Here is a 17,943-nt window from a genome sequence, read left to right as displayed (position 1 = left end):
CATGTGTTCGAAATAAACTATAGCGGACGTGCAAAGTAGCATGTGAGCTGTAAAAATAGCGAGCTTAGTGGCGTGAAAAACGCGGGAGAGCTAAGCGAAGCTAACGAACAGCTAAGCGGAGCTAAGTGATGGTAAACGGAGCTAAGCGAAGCTAAACGGCGCTAAATGAAGCTAAGCGACAGATACTCAGTCCGTCGTCGTGGAACAGTCCATTGTAGTGCGTGTGTGGGGGGAGAGATAATATAAATGCAGCATTCAAATGGCTTTCTTTTTTGTTTTGTTATTTGTTTGTTTGGTATGCGGACATAGTTATACATGACGAATAGTTGGGGGTGCTGCTGGCTTGGTGGCCCAAGCCCTTGCTCGTTGGGGCATGGGCAGCTGGTTGGGGGCCCCCTACTGGTTGGGGGCCTAAGGCAATCGCCTACTTCGCCTGAATAATAGACCCGCATATGGGCATGGGCAGCTGGTTGGGGGCCCCATACTGGTTATATAAAAATACAATAGAGAACAACATGCTGAATAAGTGTACAGTGTACAGTGCATGAACAACGAAATGTGAATATACTGTCCTCACCAGGACGCTACGGCTCGGTCCTGGCTATACAGCGAGCTAAACTCCCAAATTACGATGCTGGACGTCCATATAATTTGCTGAATCAATTTCGTCCTCAATACCAAACAGGTTCGCATCAATGTAAATAAATGATAATTAGGTGCTATTGCAGCAATGACACAAACAGTTAGCATGTGTTCGCTAGCTATAACACATCGTTCAAACAACCACACAACTGGCTCTAAGTGTCCGATCGCGGGTGGAAAACACACAACAACAACCGAAAAGATGATACACACAGGCATTGACTCTGTAGAGATATTTTTAGTGCTGCAACGATTAATCAATTAACTTGAGTATTCGATTAGAAAAAATATTCAAATTAAATGTTGCTGCTTCGAGTATTCGTTTAATTAAAGTGGCATTGTAATTGTTTGTTTTGAAAGTGTTTGCATTTAGTTTTATTGATTTGGGTGGATACACTGCCCTCTAGTCTGCCTCATTTCGCATGGCTGAATCCAGCTGCTCCCTGTTAAGACCAACATAAGCTAAGTTTTTGTTTGAGCTAATTTTTTTAATATACATTCATAATTTAGTTTAAATGTATATTTAGCTTTGATTGTAAAAAAAAACAAAAAAAACTCATGTAACTGAAAATGAAAAAAAAAATGTTGGACAGTGTAATCCAGGGATGTCCAAACTTTTTGCAATTTTTGAATCCAGCTGCTCCTTGTTAAGACCCACATAAGCTAAGTTTTTGTTTGAGGTAATGTTATTTTTAATGCATTGGTAAAGTAGTTTATGGGTATATTTAGCCGTTTTTTTATGGGAATATGTGAACCATTTGTTAAGAGCATTGTAGTAAAAAAAAAAAAAAAAAAAAAAAAAAAATTAGCATTTTATAGCATTTAAGATAGCGGCCTTTTGCTATGTAATTTAGCTAAATGTTCTTTTGTTGTAAATATATCCTCTTTTTTTGTTTTTTTTATACCGTTTGAGGCTCAACTCAGTTATTTTAATTTTTTATGTTCCTTATCCGATTACTCGATTATTCGAACTAACTAGTTCATCGATTAATCGACTATTAAAATAATTGATAGATGCAGCCCTAGATATTTTATGAACGAAGGTTCGCAGCCGTGTTGTAATTAAACAAAATAAGACATTTGCAATCATCTGTGTTTGCTTTCGAAAACATCTAATTCATAACATGATTTATATATGAGCCAATCAGTGTACTAACCGCAAAAAATCAACTCACAAAATAATCATTTGTAGCTGGCCTTGGACCTTTGTGATCGATCCCAAGGCGTCTCTCTAAAGAAAAGAAATACAATTGTAAGAAGAATTATTTTACTGTATACAGCATTTATATATTTTTTGCATTTATGTATAGGCTGCAGGTGTTTCTGAACACATACGGTATTCAGACGCAGACACCGCAGCAGGTGGAGCCCATCCAAATCTGGCCACAGAAGGAGTTGGTCAAGGTAATGCATATACTCGCCAACACACACTTCCACACAAACACGACACTGTTCGTTTGTTTTTGTGACGTTCAAGTGTTAAACCTCAAATCAGTAGATTTGGGAGGGTGCTTTCCAGCTGTTCTTGTCGACTATTCAATAGTAAGCTATTTTAATTGATTGCCTTTTGTCGTGAGGTGGCGGTAGTTAGTCAGATTCTCTAAGCAGCTTCCTCTTTACTTTTCATCTAATTGGAGGAGTTTTTGAAAAATAGCTTCGACACCGCCGCAAGAACTAATCAATGCTGCAATCAGTCAGATTGCATGTCAGCAGCCTTGCCTGGTCTTGATTGTCACATTCATCAAAGACACGCTGTCAGCTCCATGCCATTGATCCCTCTCAGCACTGCTCTACTTAACCACCATCGATCAGTATAATGGCCCAACTGATCGCCGTCATTTCTTCCTGCAGGATGTCATTCTTTGATGTGGTAACAGGAACAAATGTTTTCTACAATGTTATCGAAAATGTGAACCTGGACATACATATACACACTACAGTAGACAATTTTCCATTAAGGCGACAATGCAACGCAACACTTGAATCGACTACTAGTTACCTTGGTCTTTCTGAAAGAAAGAACAAGGTATTGTTATTGTGCAACTTTATTGTACTTATTACCTTGGTCTTTCTGAAAGAAAGAACAAGGTATTGTTATTGTGCAACTTTATTACCTTGGTCTTTCTGAAAGAAAGAACAAGGTATTGTTATTGTGCAACTTTATTGTACTTATTACCTTGGTCTTTCTGAAAGAAAGAACAAGGTATTGTTATTGTGCAACTTTATTATTATTATTATTATTATTATTATTATTATTCAATAATTCTCCGCGTTTTTTTGAGCCAACGCACAGCCCAAACCGTAGCACCGATCGGCACCGTTGAAGTATCGGCACGACCGGATTTTTCGCGTGACGATGGGAATTTTTCAAACCGCCACGAAAAATTTTCCGTTCGCCCGTAAACGGCAATTTTCCGAAAAATAAAAAAAGTTTCAAAATGTATCTAGTCCTACAATTTTTGACCAAATCACATAATTTGGGCATCAAAAATTCCGGGACGGTGAGGGGCATAAAAGTTGTATACAGAATTTGGCAAAAATTTACGGTTCCCCGGAAATTTGCCAAAAACTTTCCTATTCATTTTGAAAGGAAAAAAAACGCGCACTTCACAGCCCGAACCGTTAGACCGATCGGCACCGTTCAAGTATCGGCACGACCGGAATTTTCGCGTGACACAGGAAACTTTACAAATGGCCCCGAAAATTTTTCCGTTCGTCCGTAAACGGCAATTTTCCGTGAAAAAAAAAAAAGTTTCAAAATGTATCTAGTCCTACAATTTTTGACCAAATCACATAATTTGGGCATCAAAAATTCCGGGACGGTGAGGGGCATAAAAGTTGTATACAGAATTTGGAAAAAAATTACGCTTCCTCGGAAATTTGCCAAAAACTATCCCATTCATTTCGAATGGGAAAAGTCCCATTCACTTCCAATGGGATTTCCAATGGAATTTACATTGCATTGATGCCATTGACGGCCATGCATGTCGAATCTACTGATGCCAATGTACTTGGATTCAATTGACTATATGGATGTCGATGCCATTGTCTGCCATGGACGTCCAAAATTTTTCCCATTCATTTTCAATGGGGAAAAAACAAAATTACCCCAAATCAACAGAAAATGACCAGATATCAATAGGACGTGTCCCCTAAACTTCCCCATTCCATTGACGCTTATGAAGGGTGCCGCCATTGACTTACATGGACGTCCAAAAATTTTCCCATTCATTTTCAATGGGGAAAAAACTAAATTTCTCCAAATCAACAGAAAATGACCAGATATCAATAGGACGTATATCCCAAACGTCCCCAACTCCATTGACGCTTATGGAGGGTGCTGCCATTGACGTCCATGGACGTCCAAAATTTTTCCCATTCATTTTCAATGGGAAATTTTTTTTTTTCCCCATATCAACAGAAAATGACTAGATATCAATAGGACGTGTCCCCCAAATGTCCCCGATTGCATTGCTGCTTATGGAGGGTGATGCCATTGACGTCCAGGGACGTCCAAACTTCCCATTCATTTCCAATGGCATTTCTTCATGTTTGTTCATTCTTTTGATGCCAATGTACTTGGATTCCATTGACGCTTAAGTAAGTTGATACCATTGACGTCCATGGACGTCCAAAATTTTTCCCATTCATTTTCAATGGGAAATTTTTTTTTTCCCCCAAATCAACAGAAAATGACTAGATATCATTAGGACGTGTCCCCCAAATGTCCCCGATTGCATTGCCGCTTACGGAAGGTGATGCCATTGACGTCCATGGACGTCCAAACTTCCCGATCATTTCCAAAGGCATTTCTTCATGTTTGTTCATTCTATTGATGCCAATGTACTTGGATTCCATTGACGCTTATGTAAGTTGATACCATTGACGTCCATGGACGTCCAAAATTTTTCCCATTCATTTTCAATGGGATTTTTTTTTTTTCCCAAATCAACAGAAAATGACTAGATATCATTAGGACGTGTCCCCCAAATGTCCCCGATTGCATTGCCGCTTATGGAGGGTGATGCCATTGACGTTCATGGACGTCCAAACTTCCCATTCATTTCCTATGGCATTTCTTCATGTTTCTTAATTTTATTGATGCCAATGTACTTGGATTCCATTGACGCTTATGTAAGTTGATACCATTGACGTCCATGGACGTCCAAAATTTTTCCCATTCATTTTCAATGGGAAAATTTTTTTTTTTCCCAAATCAAGAGAAAATGACTAGATATCATTAGGACGTGTCCTCCAAACTTCCCCGATTCCATTAACAATTATGAAAGGTGCCGCCATTGACGTCCATGGACGTCCAATTCTCCCATTCATTTCTAACGGCTTTTACTTTGTTTTTTGCCAATGACTGGCATTATGATCCATTCTATTGATAGACCTGAGTGGGGCTAAGATCTGTATCTCCACAGAGGAAAGACCAAGGTGTGTAATTTCTCCCGAAATTGCAGTTTCTAGTTATTTATTCATCTTATTCTCCGCGTTTTTTTGAGCCAACGCACAGCCCAAACCGTAGCACCGATCGGCACAGTTCAAGTATCGGCACGACCGGAATTTTCGCGTGACGATGGGAATTTTTCAAACCGCCACGAAAAATTTTCCGTTCGCCCGTAAACGGCAATTTTCCGAAAAACAAAAAAAGTTTCAAAATGTATCTAGTCCTACAATTTTTGACCAAATCACATAATTTGGGCATCAAAAATTCCGGGACGGTGAGGGGCATAAAAGTTGTATACAGAATTTGGCAAAAATTTACGGTTCCCCGGAAATTTGCCAAAAACTTTCCTATTCATTTTGAATGGAAAAAAAACGCGCGCTTCACAGCCCGAACCGTTAGACCGATCGGCACCGTTCAAGTATCGGCACGACCGGAATTTTCGCGTGACACAGGAAACTTTACAAATGGCCCCGAAAATTTTTCCGTTCGTCCGTAAACGGCAATTTTCCGTGAAAAAAAAAAAAGTTTCAAAATGTATCTAGTCCTACAATTTTTGACCAAATCACATAATTTGGGCATCAAAAATTCCGGGACGGTGAGGGGCATAAAAGTTGTATACAGAATTTGGAAAAAAATTACGCTTCCTCGGAAATTTGCCAAAAACTATCCCATTCATTTCGAATGGGAAAAGTCCCATTCACTTCCAATGGGATTTCCAATGGAATTTACATTGCATTGATGCCATTGACGGCCATGCATGTCGAATCTACTGATGCCAATGTACTTGGATTCAATTGACTATATGAATGTCGATGCCATTGACGGCCATGGACGTCCAAAATTTTTCCCATTCATTTTCAATGGGGAAAAAACAAAATTTCCCCAAATCAACAGAAAATGACCAGATATCAATAGGACGTGTCCCCCAAACTTCCCCAATTCCATTGACGCTTATGAAGGGTGCCGCCATTGACTTCCATGGACGTCCAAAATTTTTCCCATTCATTTTCAATGGGGAAAAAACTACATTTCTCCAAATCAACAGAAAATGACCAGATATCAATAGGACGTATATCCCAAACGTCCCCAATTCCATTGACGCTTATGGGGGGTGCTGCCATTGACGTCCATGGACGTCCAAAATTTTACCCATTCATTTTCAATGGGAAATTTTTTTTTTTCCCCAAATCAACAGAAAATGACTAGATATCAATAGGACCTGTCCCCCAAATGTCCCCGATTGCATTGCTGCTTATGGAGGGTGATGCCATTGACGTCCAGGGACGTCCAAACTTCCCATTCATTTCCAATGGCATTTCTTCATGTTTGTTCATTCTATTGATGCCAATGTACTTGGATTCCATTGACGCTTATGTAAGTTGATACCATTGACGTCCATGGACGTCCAAAATTTTTCCCATTCATTTTCAATGGGAAATTTTTTTTTTTCCCCAAATCAACAGAAAATGACTAGATATCATTAGGACGTGTCCCCCAAATGTCCCCGATTGCATTGCCGCTTATGGGGGGTGATGCCATTGACGTCCATGGACGTCCAAACTTCCCATTCATTTCCAAAGGCATTTCTTCATGTTTGTTCATTCTATTGATGCCAATGTACTTGGATTCCATTGACGCTTATGTAAGTTGATACCATTGACGTCCATGGACGTCCAAAATTTTTCCCATTCATTTTCAATGGGATTTTTTTTTTTTTCCCAAATCAACAGAAAATGACTAGATATCATTAGGACGTGTCCCCCAAATGTCCCCGATTGCATTGCCGCTTATGGAGGGTGATGCCATTGACGTTCATGGACGTCCAAACTTCCCATTCATTTCCAATGGCATTTCTTCATGTTTGTTCATTTTATTGATGCCAATGTACTTGGATTCCATTGACGCTTATGTAAGTTGATACCATTGACGTCCATGGACGTCCAAAATTTTTCCCATTCATTTTCAATGGGAAATTTTTTTTTTTTTCCCAAATCAACAGAAAATGACTAGATATCAATAGAACGTGTCCCCCAAACTTCCCCGATTCCATTAACAATTATGGAGGGTGCTGCCATTGACGGACATGGACGTCCAATTCTCCCAATCTTTTCTCATGGCTTTTACTTTGTTTAGTGCCATTGACTGGCATTATGGTCCATTCTATTGATAGACCTGAGTGGGGCTAAGATCTGTATCTCCACAGAGGAAAGACCAAGGTGTGTAATTTCTCCCGAAATTGCAGTTTCTAGTTATTCATCTTATTCTCCGCGTTTTTTTGAGCCAACGCACAGCCCAAACCGTAGCACCGATCGGCACCGTTGAAGTATCGGCACGACCGGAATTCTCGCGTGACGATGGGAATTTTTCAAACCGCCACGAAAAATTTTCCGTTCGCCCGTAAACGGCAATTTTCCGAAAAATAAAAAAAGTTTCAAAATGTATCTAGTCCTACAATTTTTGACCAAATCACATAATTTGGGCATCAAAAATTCCGGGACGGTGAGGGGCATAAAAGTTGTATACAGAATTTGGCAAAAATTTACGGTTCCCTGGAAATTTGCCAAAAACTTTCCTATTCATTTTGAATGGAAAAAAAACGCGCGCTTCACAGCCCGAACCGTTAGACCGATCGGCACCGTTCAAGTATCGGCACGACCGGAATTTTCGCGTGACACAGGAAACTTTACAAATGGCCCCGAAAATTTTTCCGTTCGTCCGTAAACGGCAATTTTCCGTGAAAAAAAAAAAAAGTTTCAAAATGTATCTAGTCCTACAATTTTTGACCAAATCACATAATTTGGGCATCAAAAATTCCGGGACGGTGAGGGGCATAAAAGTTGTATACAGAATTTGGAAAAAAATTACGCTTCCTTGGAAATTTGCCAAAAACTATCCCATTCATTTCAAATGGGAAAAGTCCCATTCACTTCCAATGGGATTTCCAATGGAATTTACATTGCATTGATGCCATTGACGGCCATGCATGTCGAATCTACTGATGCCAATGTACTTGGATTCAATTGACTGTATGGATGTCGATGCCATTGACGGCCATGGACGTCCAAAATTTTTCCCATTCATTTTCAATGGGGAAAAAACAAAATTACCCCAAATCAACAGAAAATGACCAGATATCAATAGGACGTGTCCCCCAAACTTCCCCAATTCCATTGACGCTTATGAAGGGTGCCGCCATTGACTTACATGGACGTCCAAAATTTTTCCCATTCATTTTCAATGGGGAAAAAACTACATTTTCTAAATCAACAGAAAATGACCAGATATCAATAGGACGTATACCCCAAACGTCCCCAACTCCATTGACGCTTATGGGGGGTGCTGCCATTGACGTCCATGGACGTCCAAAATTTTACCCATTCATTTTCAATGGGAAATTTTTTTTTTTCCCCAAATCAACAGAAAATGACTAGATATCAATAGGACGTGTCCCCCAAATGTCCCCAATTGCATTGCTGCTTATGGAGGGTGATGCCATTGACGTCCAGGGACGTCCAAACTTCCCATTTATTCCAATGGCATTTTTTCATGTTTGTTCATTCTATTGATGCCAATGTACTTAGATTCCATTGACGCTTATGTAAGTTGATACCATTGACGTCCATAGACGTCCAAAATTTTTCCCATTCATTTTCAATGGGAAATTTTTTTTTTTTCCCCAAATCAACAGAAAATGACTAGATATCATTAGGACGTGTCCCCCAAATGTCCCCGATTGCATTGCCGCTTATGGAGGGTGATGCCATTGACGTTCATGGACGTCCAAACTTCCCATTAAATCCCAATGGCATTTCTTCATGTTTGTTCATTCTATTGATGCCAATGTACTTGGATTCCATTGACGCTTATCTAAGTTGATACCATTGACGTCCATGGACGTCCAAAATTTTTCCCATTCATTTTCAATGGGAATTTTTTTTTTTTCCCCAAATCAACAGAAAATGACTAGATATCAATAGGACGTGTCCCCCAAATGTCCCCGATTGCATTGCCTCTTATGGAGGGTGATGCCATTGACGGCCACGGACGTCCAAACTTCCCATTCATTTCCAATGGCATTTCTTCATGTTTGTTCATTCTATTGATGCCAATGTACTTGGATTCCATTGACGCTTATGTAAATTGATACCATTGACGTCCATGGACGTCCAAAATTTTTCCCATTCATTTTCAATGGGAATTTTTTTTTTTTCCCCAAATCAACAGAAAATGACTAGATATCATTAGGACGTGTCCCCCAAATGTCCCTGATTGGATTGCCGCTTATGGAGGGTGATGCCATTGACGGCCATGGACGTCCAATTCTCCCAATCTTTTCTAATGGCTTTTACTTTGTTTAGTGCCATTGACTGGCATTATGGTCCATTCTATTGATAGACCTGAGTGGGGCTAAGATTTGTATCTCCACAGAGGAAAGACCAAGGTGTAATTTCTCCCGAAATTGCAGTTTCTAGTTGTACTTATTATTTATTCATCTTATTCTCCGCGTTTTTTTGAGCCAACGCACAGCCCAAACCGTAGCACCGATCGGCACAGTTCAAGTATCGGCACGACCGGAATTTTCGCGTGACGATGGGAATTTTTCAAACCGCCACGAAAAATTTTCCGTTCGCCCGTAAACGGCAATTTTCCGAAAAACAAAAAAAGTTTCAAAATGTATCTAGTCCTACAATTTTTGACCAAATCACATAATTTGGGCATCAAAAATTCCGGGACGGTGAGGGGCATAAAAGTTGTATACAGAATTTGGCAAAAATTTACGGTTCCCCGGAAATTTGCCAAAAACTTTCCTATTCATTTTGAATGGAAAAAAAACGCGCGCTTCACAGCCCGAACCGTTAGACCGATCGGCACCGTTCAAGTATCGGCACGACCGGAATTTTCGCGTGACACAGGAAACTTTACAAATGGCCCCGAAAATTTTTCCGTTCGTCCGTAAACGGCAATTTTCCGTGAAAAAAAAAAAAGTTTCAAAATGTATCTAGTCCTACAATTTTTGACCAAATCACATAATTTGGGCATCAAAAATTCCGGGACGGTGAGGGGCATAAAAGTTGTATACAGAATTTGGAAAAAAATTACGCTTCCTCGGAAATTTGCCAAAAACTATCCCATTCATTTCGAATGGGAAAAGTCCCATTCACTTCCAATGGGATTTCCAATGGAATTTACATTGCATTGATGCCATTGACGGCCATGCATGTCGAATCTACTGATGCCAATGTACTTGGATTCAATTGACTATATGAATGTCGATGCCATTGACGGCCATGGACGTCCAAAATTTTTCCCATTCATTTTCAATGGGGAAAAAACAAAATTTCCCCAAATCAACAGAAAATGACCAGATATCAATAGGACGTGTCCCCCAAACTTCCCCAATTCCATTGACGCTTATGAAGGGTGCCGCCATTGACTTCCATGGACGTCCAAAATTTTTCCCATTCATTTTCAATGGGGAAAAAACTACATTTCTCCAAATCAACAGAAAATGACCAGATATCAATAGGACGTATATCCCAAACGTCCCCAATTCCATTGACGCTTATGGGGGGTGCTGCCATTGACGTCCATGGACGTCCAAAATTTTACCCATTCATTTTCAATGGGAAATTTTTTTTTTTCCCCAAATCAACAGAAAATGACTAGATATCAATAGGACCTGTCCCCCAAATGTCCCCGATTGCATTGCTGCTTATGGAGGGTGATGCCATTGACGTCCAGGGACGTCCAAACTTCCCATTCATTTCCAATGGCATTTCTTCATGTTTGTTCATTCTATTGATGCCAATGTACTTGGATTCCATTGACGCTTATGTAAGTTGATACCATTGACGTCCATGGACGTCCAAAATTTTTCCCATTCATTTTCAATGGGAAATTTTTTTTTTTCCCCAAATCAACAGAAAATGACTAGATATCATTAGGACGTGTCCCCCAAATGTCCCCGATTGCATTGCCGCTTATGGGGGGTGATGCCATTGACGTCCATGGACGTCCAAACTTCCCATTCATTTCCAAAGGCATTTCTTCATGTTTGTTCATTCTATTGATGCCAATGTACTTGGATTCCATTGACGCTTATGTAAGTTGATACCATTGACGTCCATGGACGTCCAAAATTTTTCCCATTCATTTTCAATGGGATTTTTTTTTTTTTCCCAAATCAACAGAAAATGACTAGATATCATTAGGACGTGTCCCCCAAATGTCCCCGATTGCATTGCCGCTTATGGAGGGTGATGCCATTGACGTTCATGGACGTCCAAACTTCCCATTCATTTCCAATGGCATTTCTTCATGTTTGTTCATTTTATTGATGCCAATGTACTTGGATTCCATTGACGCTTATGTAAGTTGATACCATTGACGTCCATGGACGTCCAAAATTTTTCCCATTCATTTTCAATGGGAAATTTTTTTTTTTTTCCCAAATCAACAGAAAATGACTAGATATCAATAGAACGTGTCCCCCAAACTTCCCCGATTCCATTAACAATTATGGAGGGTGCTGCCATTGACGGACATGGACGTCCAATTCTCCCAATCTTTTCTCATGGCTTTTACTTTGTTTAGTGCCATTGACTGGCATTATGGTCCATTCTATTGATAGACCTGAGTGGGGCTAAGATCTGTATCTCCACAGAGGAAAGACCAAGGTGTGTAATTTCTCCCGAAATTGCAGTTTCTAGTTATTTATTCATCTTATTCTCCGCGTTTTTTTGAGCCAACGCACAGCCCAAACCGTAGCACCGATCGGCACAGTTCAAGTATCGGCACGACCGGAATTTTCGCGTGACGATGGGAATTTTTCAAACCGCCACGAAAAATTTTCCGTTCGCCCGTAAACGGCAATTTTCCGAAAAATAAAAAAAGTTTCAAAATGTATCTAGTCCTACAATTTTTGACCAAATCACATAATTTGGGCATCAAAAATTCCGGGACGGTGAGGGGCATAAAAGTTGTATACAGAATTTGGCAAAAATTTACGGTTTCCCGGAAATTTGCCAAAAACTTTCCTATTCATTTTGAATGGAAAAAAAACGCGCGCTTCACAGCCCGAACCGTTAGACCGATCGGCACCGTTCAAGTATCGGCACGACCGGAATTTTCGCGTGACACAGGAAACTTTACAAATGGCCCCGAAAAATTTTCCGTTCGTCCGTAAACGGCAATTTTCCGTGAAAAAAAAAAAAGTTTCAAAATGTATCTAGTCCTACAATTTTTGACCAAATCACATAATTTGGGCATCAAAAATTCCGGGACGGTGAGGGGCATAAAAGTTGTATACAGAATTTGGAAAAAAATTACGCTTCCTCGGAAATTTGCCAAAAACTATCCCATTCATTTCGAATGGGAAAAGTTCCCATTCACTTCCAATGGGATTTCCAATGGAATTTACATTGCATTGATGCCATTGACGGCCATGCATGTCGAATCTACTGATGCCAATGTACTTGGATTCAATTGATTATATGGATGTCGATGCCATTGACTGCCATGGACGTCCAAAATTTTTCCCATTCATTTTCAATGGGGAAAAAACAAAATTACCCCAAATCAACAGAAAATGGCCAGATATCAATAGGACGTGTCCCCCAAACTTCCCCAATTCCATTGACGCTTATGAAGGGTGCCGCCATTGACTTACATGGACGTCCAAAATTTTTCCCATTCATTTTCAATGGGGAAAAAAATAAATTTCTCCAAATCAACAGAAAATGACCAGATATCAATAGGACGTATACCCCAAACGTCCCCAACTCCATTGACGCTTATGGGGGGTGCTGCCATTGACGTCCATGGACGTCCAAAATTTTACCCATTCATTTTCAATGGGAATTTTTTTTTTTTCCCCAAATCAACAGAAAATGACTAGATATCAATAGGACGTGTCCCCCAAATATCCCCGATTGCATTGCTGCTTATGGAGGGTGATGCCATTGACGTCCAGGGACGTCCAAACTTCCCATTTATTCCAATGGCATTTCTTCATGTTTGTTCATTCTATTGATGCCAATGTACTTGGATTCCATTGACGCTTATGTAAGTTGATACCATTGACGTCCATGGACGTCCAAAATTTTACCCATTCATTTTCAATGGGAATTTTTTTTTTTTTCCCAAAATCAACAGAAAATGACTAGATATCAATAGGACGTGTCCCACAAATATCCCCGATTGCATTGCTGCTTATGGAGGGTGATGCCATTGACGTCCAGGGACGTCCAAACTTCCCATTTATTCCAATGGCATTTCTTCATGTTTGTTCATTCTATTGATGCCAATGTACTTGCATTCCATTGACGCTTATGTAAGTTGATACCATTGACGTCCATGGACGTCCAAAATTTTTCCCATTCATTTTCAATGGGAATTTTTTTTTTTTCCCCAAATCAACAGAAAATGACTAGATATCAATAGGACGTTTCCCCCAAATGTGCCCGATTGCATTGCCGCTTATGGAGGGTGATGCCATTGACGTCCACGGACGTCCAAACTTCCCATTAATTTCCAATGGCATTTCTTCATGTTTGTTCATTTTATTGATGCCAATGTACTTGGATTCCATTGACGCTTATGTAAGTTGATACCATTGACGTCCATGGACGTCCAAAATTTTTCCCATTCATTTTCAATGGGAAATTTTTTTTTTTTCCCAAATCAACAGAAAATGACTAGATATCAATAGGACCTGTCCCCCAAATGTCCCCGATTGCATTGCTGCTTATGGAGGGTGATGCCATTGACGTCCAGGGACGTCCAAACTTCCCATTCATTTCCAATGGCATTTCTTCATGTTTGTTCATTCTTTTGATGCCAATGTACTTGGATTCCATTGACGGTTATGTAAGTTGATACCATTGACGTCCATGGACGTCCAAAATTTTTCCCATTCATTTTCAATGGGAAATTTTTTTTTTTCCCCAAATCAACAGAAAATGACTAGATATCATTAGGACGTGTCCCCCAAATGTCCCCGATTGCATTGCCGCTTATGGGGGGTGATGCCATTGACGTCCATGGACGTCCAAACTTCCCATTCATTTCCAAAGGCATTTCTTCATGTTTGTTCATTCTATTGATGCCAATGTACTTGGATTCCATTGACGCTTATGTAAGTTGATACCATTGACGTCCATGGACGTCCAAAATTTTTCCCATTCATTTTCAATGGTAATTTTTTTTTTTCCCCAAATCAACAGAAAATGACTAGATATCATTAGGACGTGTCCCCCAAACTTCCCCGATTCCATTAACAATTATGAAAGGTGCCGCCATTGACGTCCATGGACGTCCAATTCTCCCATTCATTTCTAATGGCTTTTACTTTGTTTTGTGCCAATGACTGGCATTATGATCCATTCTATTGATAGACCTGAGTGGGGCTAAGATCTGTATCACCACAGAGGAAAGACCAAGGTGTGTAATTTCTCCCGAAATTGCAGTTTCTAGTTGATTATAAAATTAATTGACAAATTGAATTATCCTATCTTAAACATTTTTAGATTTTTCTAAGTTAATATTGTCTGATTCCTCAAAGACAGTGGACTAATAATCTATTTAGAAACTATTTGACTTTGATGGATCGTTTTCTAAATATTTGCAAATATTTCAGTGTTATTGACCAAACCAATAAATGATTGATAAACAATGTGATAGGTTGTAAATATGCACATTTGAAGCAGAAGTATTTGCAACCCTTGTGATTTTGCAAGTTCACCCTCTTAGAAAATAGGAAGAGGTCTGAAATTTCAATCATTGATGCATTTCCACTTATAGAGACATAATACAAAAAAAAGAAAATCTGGAACTCAAACTGTATGATTTTTATATAATTTATTTGTAATTTACTGGGGTTCATGAGTATTCGTAATGTAAAATCAGTGCTAATATTTAGGGCAGAAGCCTTTGTTTGCAATTACAGAGGTCACACACTTTCAGTAGTTCTTCACGAGGATTTCACATATGGAAACGGATTTTGGCCCATTCCTCCACTCAAATCTTCAAGATCTGTCAGGCTGTCGTTGAGTAACACGAAGATTTAGCTCCATCCAAATATTTTCTATTGGATTGAGGTCTGGAGACTGGCTAGGTCACTCCTGGATATACAGTTGTGGTCAAAAGTTTACATACACTTGTGAAGAACATAATGTCATGGCTCTCTTGATGTTCCAGTTATTTCTACAACTCTGATTTTTCTCTGATAGAGTGATTGGAACAGATACTTCTTTGTCACAAAAACATTCATGAAGTTTGGTTCTTTTATGACTTTATTATAAGTGAACAGAAAAAAATGATCAAATCTGCTGGGTCAAAAATATACATACAGCAGCGGTAATATTTGGTAACATGTCCCTTGGCCATTTTCACTTCAATTAGGCGCTTTTGGTAGCCATCCACAAGCTTCTGGCAAGCTACTGGTTGAATCTTTGACCACTCCTCTTGACAGAATTGGTGCAGTTCAGTTAAATTTGATGGCTTTCTGACATAGACTTGTTTCTTCAGCATTGTCCACAAGCTCTCAATGGGGTTTAAGTCAGGACTTTGTGAAGGCCATTCGAAAACCTTAATTCTAGCCTGATTTAGCCATTCCATTACCACTTTTGATGTATGTTTGGGGTCATTGTCCTGTTGGAACACCGACCTGCCCCCAAGACCCAATCTTCGGGCTGATGACATTAGGTTATCTTGAAGAATTTGAAGATAATCCTCCTTTCTTCGTTATCCCATTTACTCTCTGTAAAGCACCAGTTCCATTGGTAGCAAAACAGCCCCACAGCATAATACTACCACCACCGTGCTTGACGGTAGGCATTGTGTACTTGGGGTTAAAGGCCTCACCTTTTCTCCTCCAAACATATTGCTGGGCATTGTGGCCAAACAGCTCGATTTTTGTTTCGTCTGACCACAGAACTTTCCACCAGAAGGTCTTATCTTTGTCCATGTGATCAGCAGCAAACTTCAGTCGAGCCTTAAGGTGCCGCTTTTGGAGCAAGGGCTTCCTTCTTGCACGGCAGCCTCTCAGTCCATGGAGATGCAAAACACGCTTGACTGTGGAAACTGACACCTGTGTTCCAGCAGCTTGTAAATCTTGGCAGATCTGCTTTTTGGTGATTCTCGGTTGAATCTTCACCCTCCAGACCAATTTTCTCTCAGCAGCAGGTGATAGCTTGCGTTTTCTTCCTGATCGTGGCAGTGACAAAACAGTGCCATGCACTTTATACTTAGAAACGATTGTTTGCACTGTTGCTCTTGGGACCTGCAGCTGCTTTGAAATGGCTCCAAGTGACTTTCCTGACTTATTCAAGTCAATGATTCCCTTTTTAGATCCATGTATGTATATTTTTGACCCAGCAGATTTGATCACTTTTTCTGTTAACCCATAATGAAGTCATAAAAGAACCAAACTTCATGAATATTTTTTGTGACAAAGAAGTATCTGTTCCAATCACTTTATCAGAGAAAAGTAGAGTTGTAGAAATAACTGGAAACTCAAGAGAGCCATGACATTATGTTCTTCACAAATGTATGTAAACTTTTGACCACAACTGTATATATGATATGCTTTTTACGCAGCCACTCCTTGTCCACTACTTGGCTGTGTGCTTCGGATCATTGTCATGTTGGAAGATCAAGCCACGACTCATCTTCAGGTCTCTGAGGACTGAGGTCTCTTCAGGACTGAGGGAAGGAGGTTGTTGCTCAAAATCTGACGATACAGTTCTCCATTCATCCTCTGCTTTATACAGTACAGCCGCGCTGTCCCCTTTGCCTAAAAGCAGCCCCAAAGCATGAGGTTTCCACCCCATACTTCACAGTGGGGATGGTGTTCTTGGGATTGTACTCATCCTTATTTTTTCTCCACACGACGAGTAAAGTTTGCGCCAAAAAAGTTGTACTTTGGTCTGATCTGACCACATGACTTTCTCCCATGACCCCTCATCATCAATCTTCACATGTACCGTATTTTTGGGACTATAAGTCGCACCTGAGTATAAGTCACACCAGCCAAAAAATGCACAATAAAGAGGAAAAAAACTCCGCACCAGAGTATAAGTCACATTTTTGGGGGAAATTTACTTGATAACATTTCTGTTCTATGTGTTGGATTTTATCTTGAAAGGCATTTTAAAGTAAAAACACAATAGAAAACTACATGCTGAATAAGTGTACAGTATGATAGAGATGTCCCGATCGATCGGCATTCCACTCACGCATTGTCGCGTTCACTCTATAATGGCACCGTATTACGTATACATAGAACTAAAAGGCAACGTAAACTGAGTAGAGAGAATCTTGGCAGCCTTTGAAGCCTTTTTTTAATTGGCTAAAGCCTTACAATCCCTCTCTCAACGATCAGAATTATCGTGGGAAGCAATGGGGGGATGAAAGGTAGTTGTTGATCTTTTTCTTAACACCCTATTTTATTTCCCAACGCTGAGAAGATATATCAATTGGTACCATTACGCAAAGTCATGGTTGCACTTCCCATCATGCATTTGGGCAGAAGTTAAATGGCTGAATTATCATTTACTGAAAGCTCATAAAAATCCACTAGATGGCAATATTTAGTAACAATATACAAAGTTACATTTGTCCTTTAAGAAGTCTTTCTATCCGTGGATCCCTCTCACAGAAAGAATGTTAATAATGTAAATGCCATCTTGATAGGGCTGTCCCAAACGACTAATTTTCTCCCGATTAGTCAGCCAACTATTTTTACGATTAGTCGACTAATCTAATAATTAAAAAAAAAATTTTTTTTTGGTTTTTGTTTACTAATTTAGCAATGAAATTTTTGTTGACGCTTATCAATTCACAAAAAA

The 17,943-nt window shown here is 39.7% G+C and overlaps 1 protein-coding gene across 3 annotated transcripts in view; it reads left to right on the top strand.

The window, feature by feature from the left end:
- The window catches only part of phkb (phosphorylase kinase, beta), a 199,506-nt gene that overhangs the window by 117,017 nt on the left and 64,546 nt on the right, over window positions 1–17,943 (top strand). For all 3 annotated transcript variants that reach the window (XM_057831354.1, XM_057831348.1, XM_057831364.1), the window contains one exon: window positions 1,953–2,046. In XM_057831354.1, the coding sequence (XP_057687337.1) occupies window positions 1,953–2,046 (94 nt within the window). The remainder of the gene's footprint in view (window positions 1–1,952; window positions 2,047–17,943) is intronic.

This window comes from Corythoichthys intestinalis, chromosome 1 (genome assembly GCF_030265065.1).
Source record: "Corythoichthys intestinalis isolate RoL2023-P3 chromosome 1, ASM3026506v1, whole genome shotgun sequence".
Taxonomy (NCBI): Eukaryota; Metazoa; Chordata; class Actinopteri; order Syngnathiformes; family Syngnathidae; genus Corythoichthys; species Corythoichthys intestinalis.
Note: the sequence above shows the minus strand (reverse complement) of the source record. Positions and strands in the feature narration are given on the sequence as shown.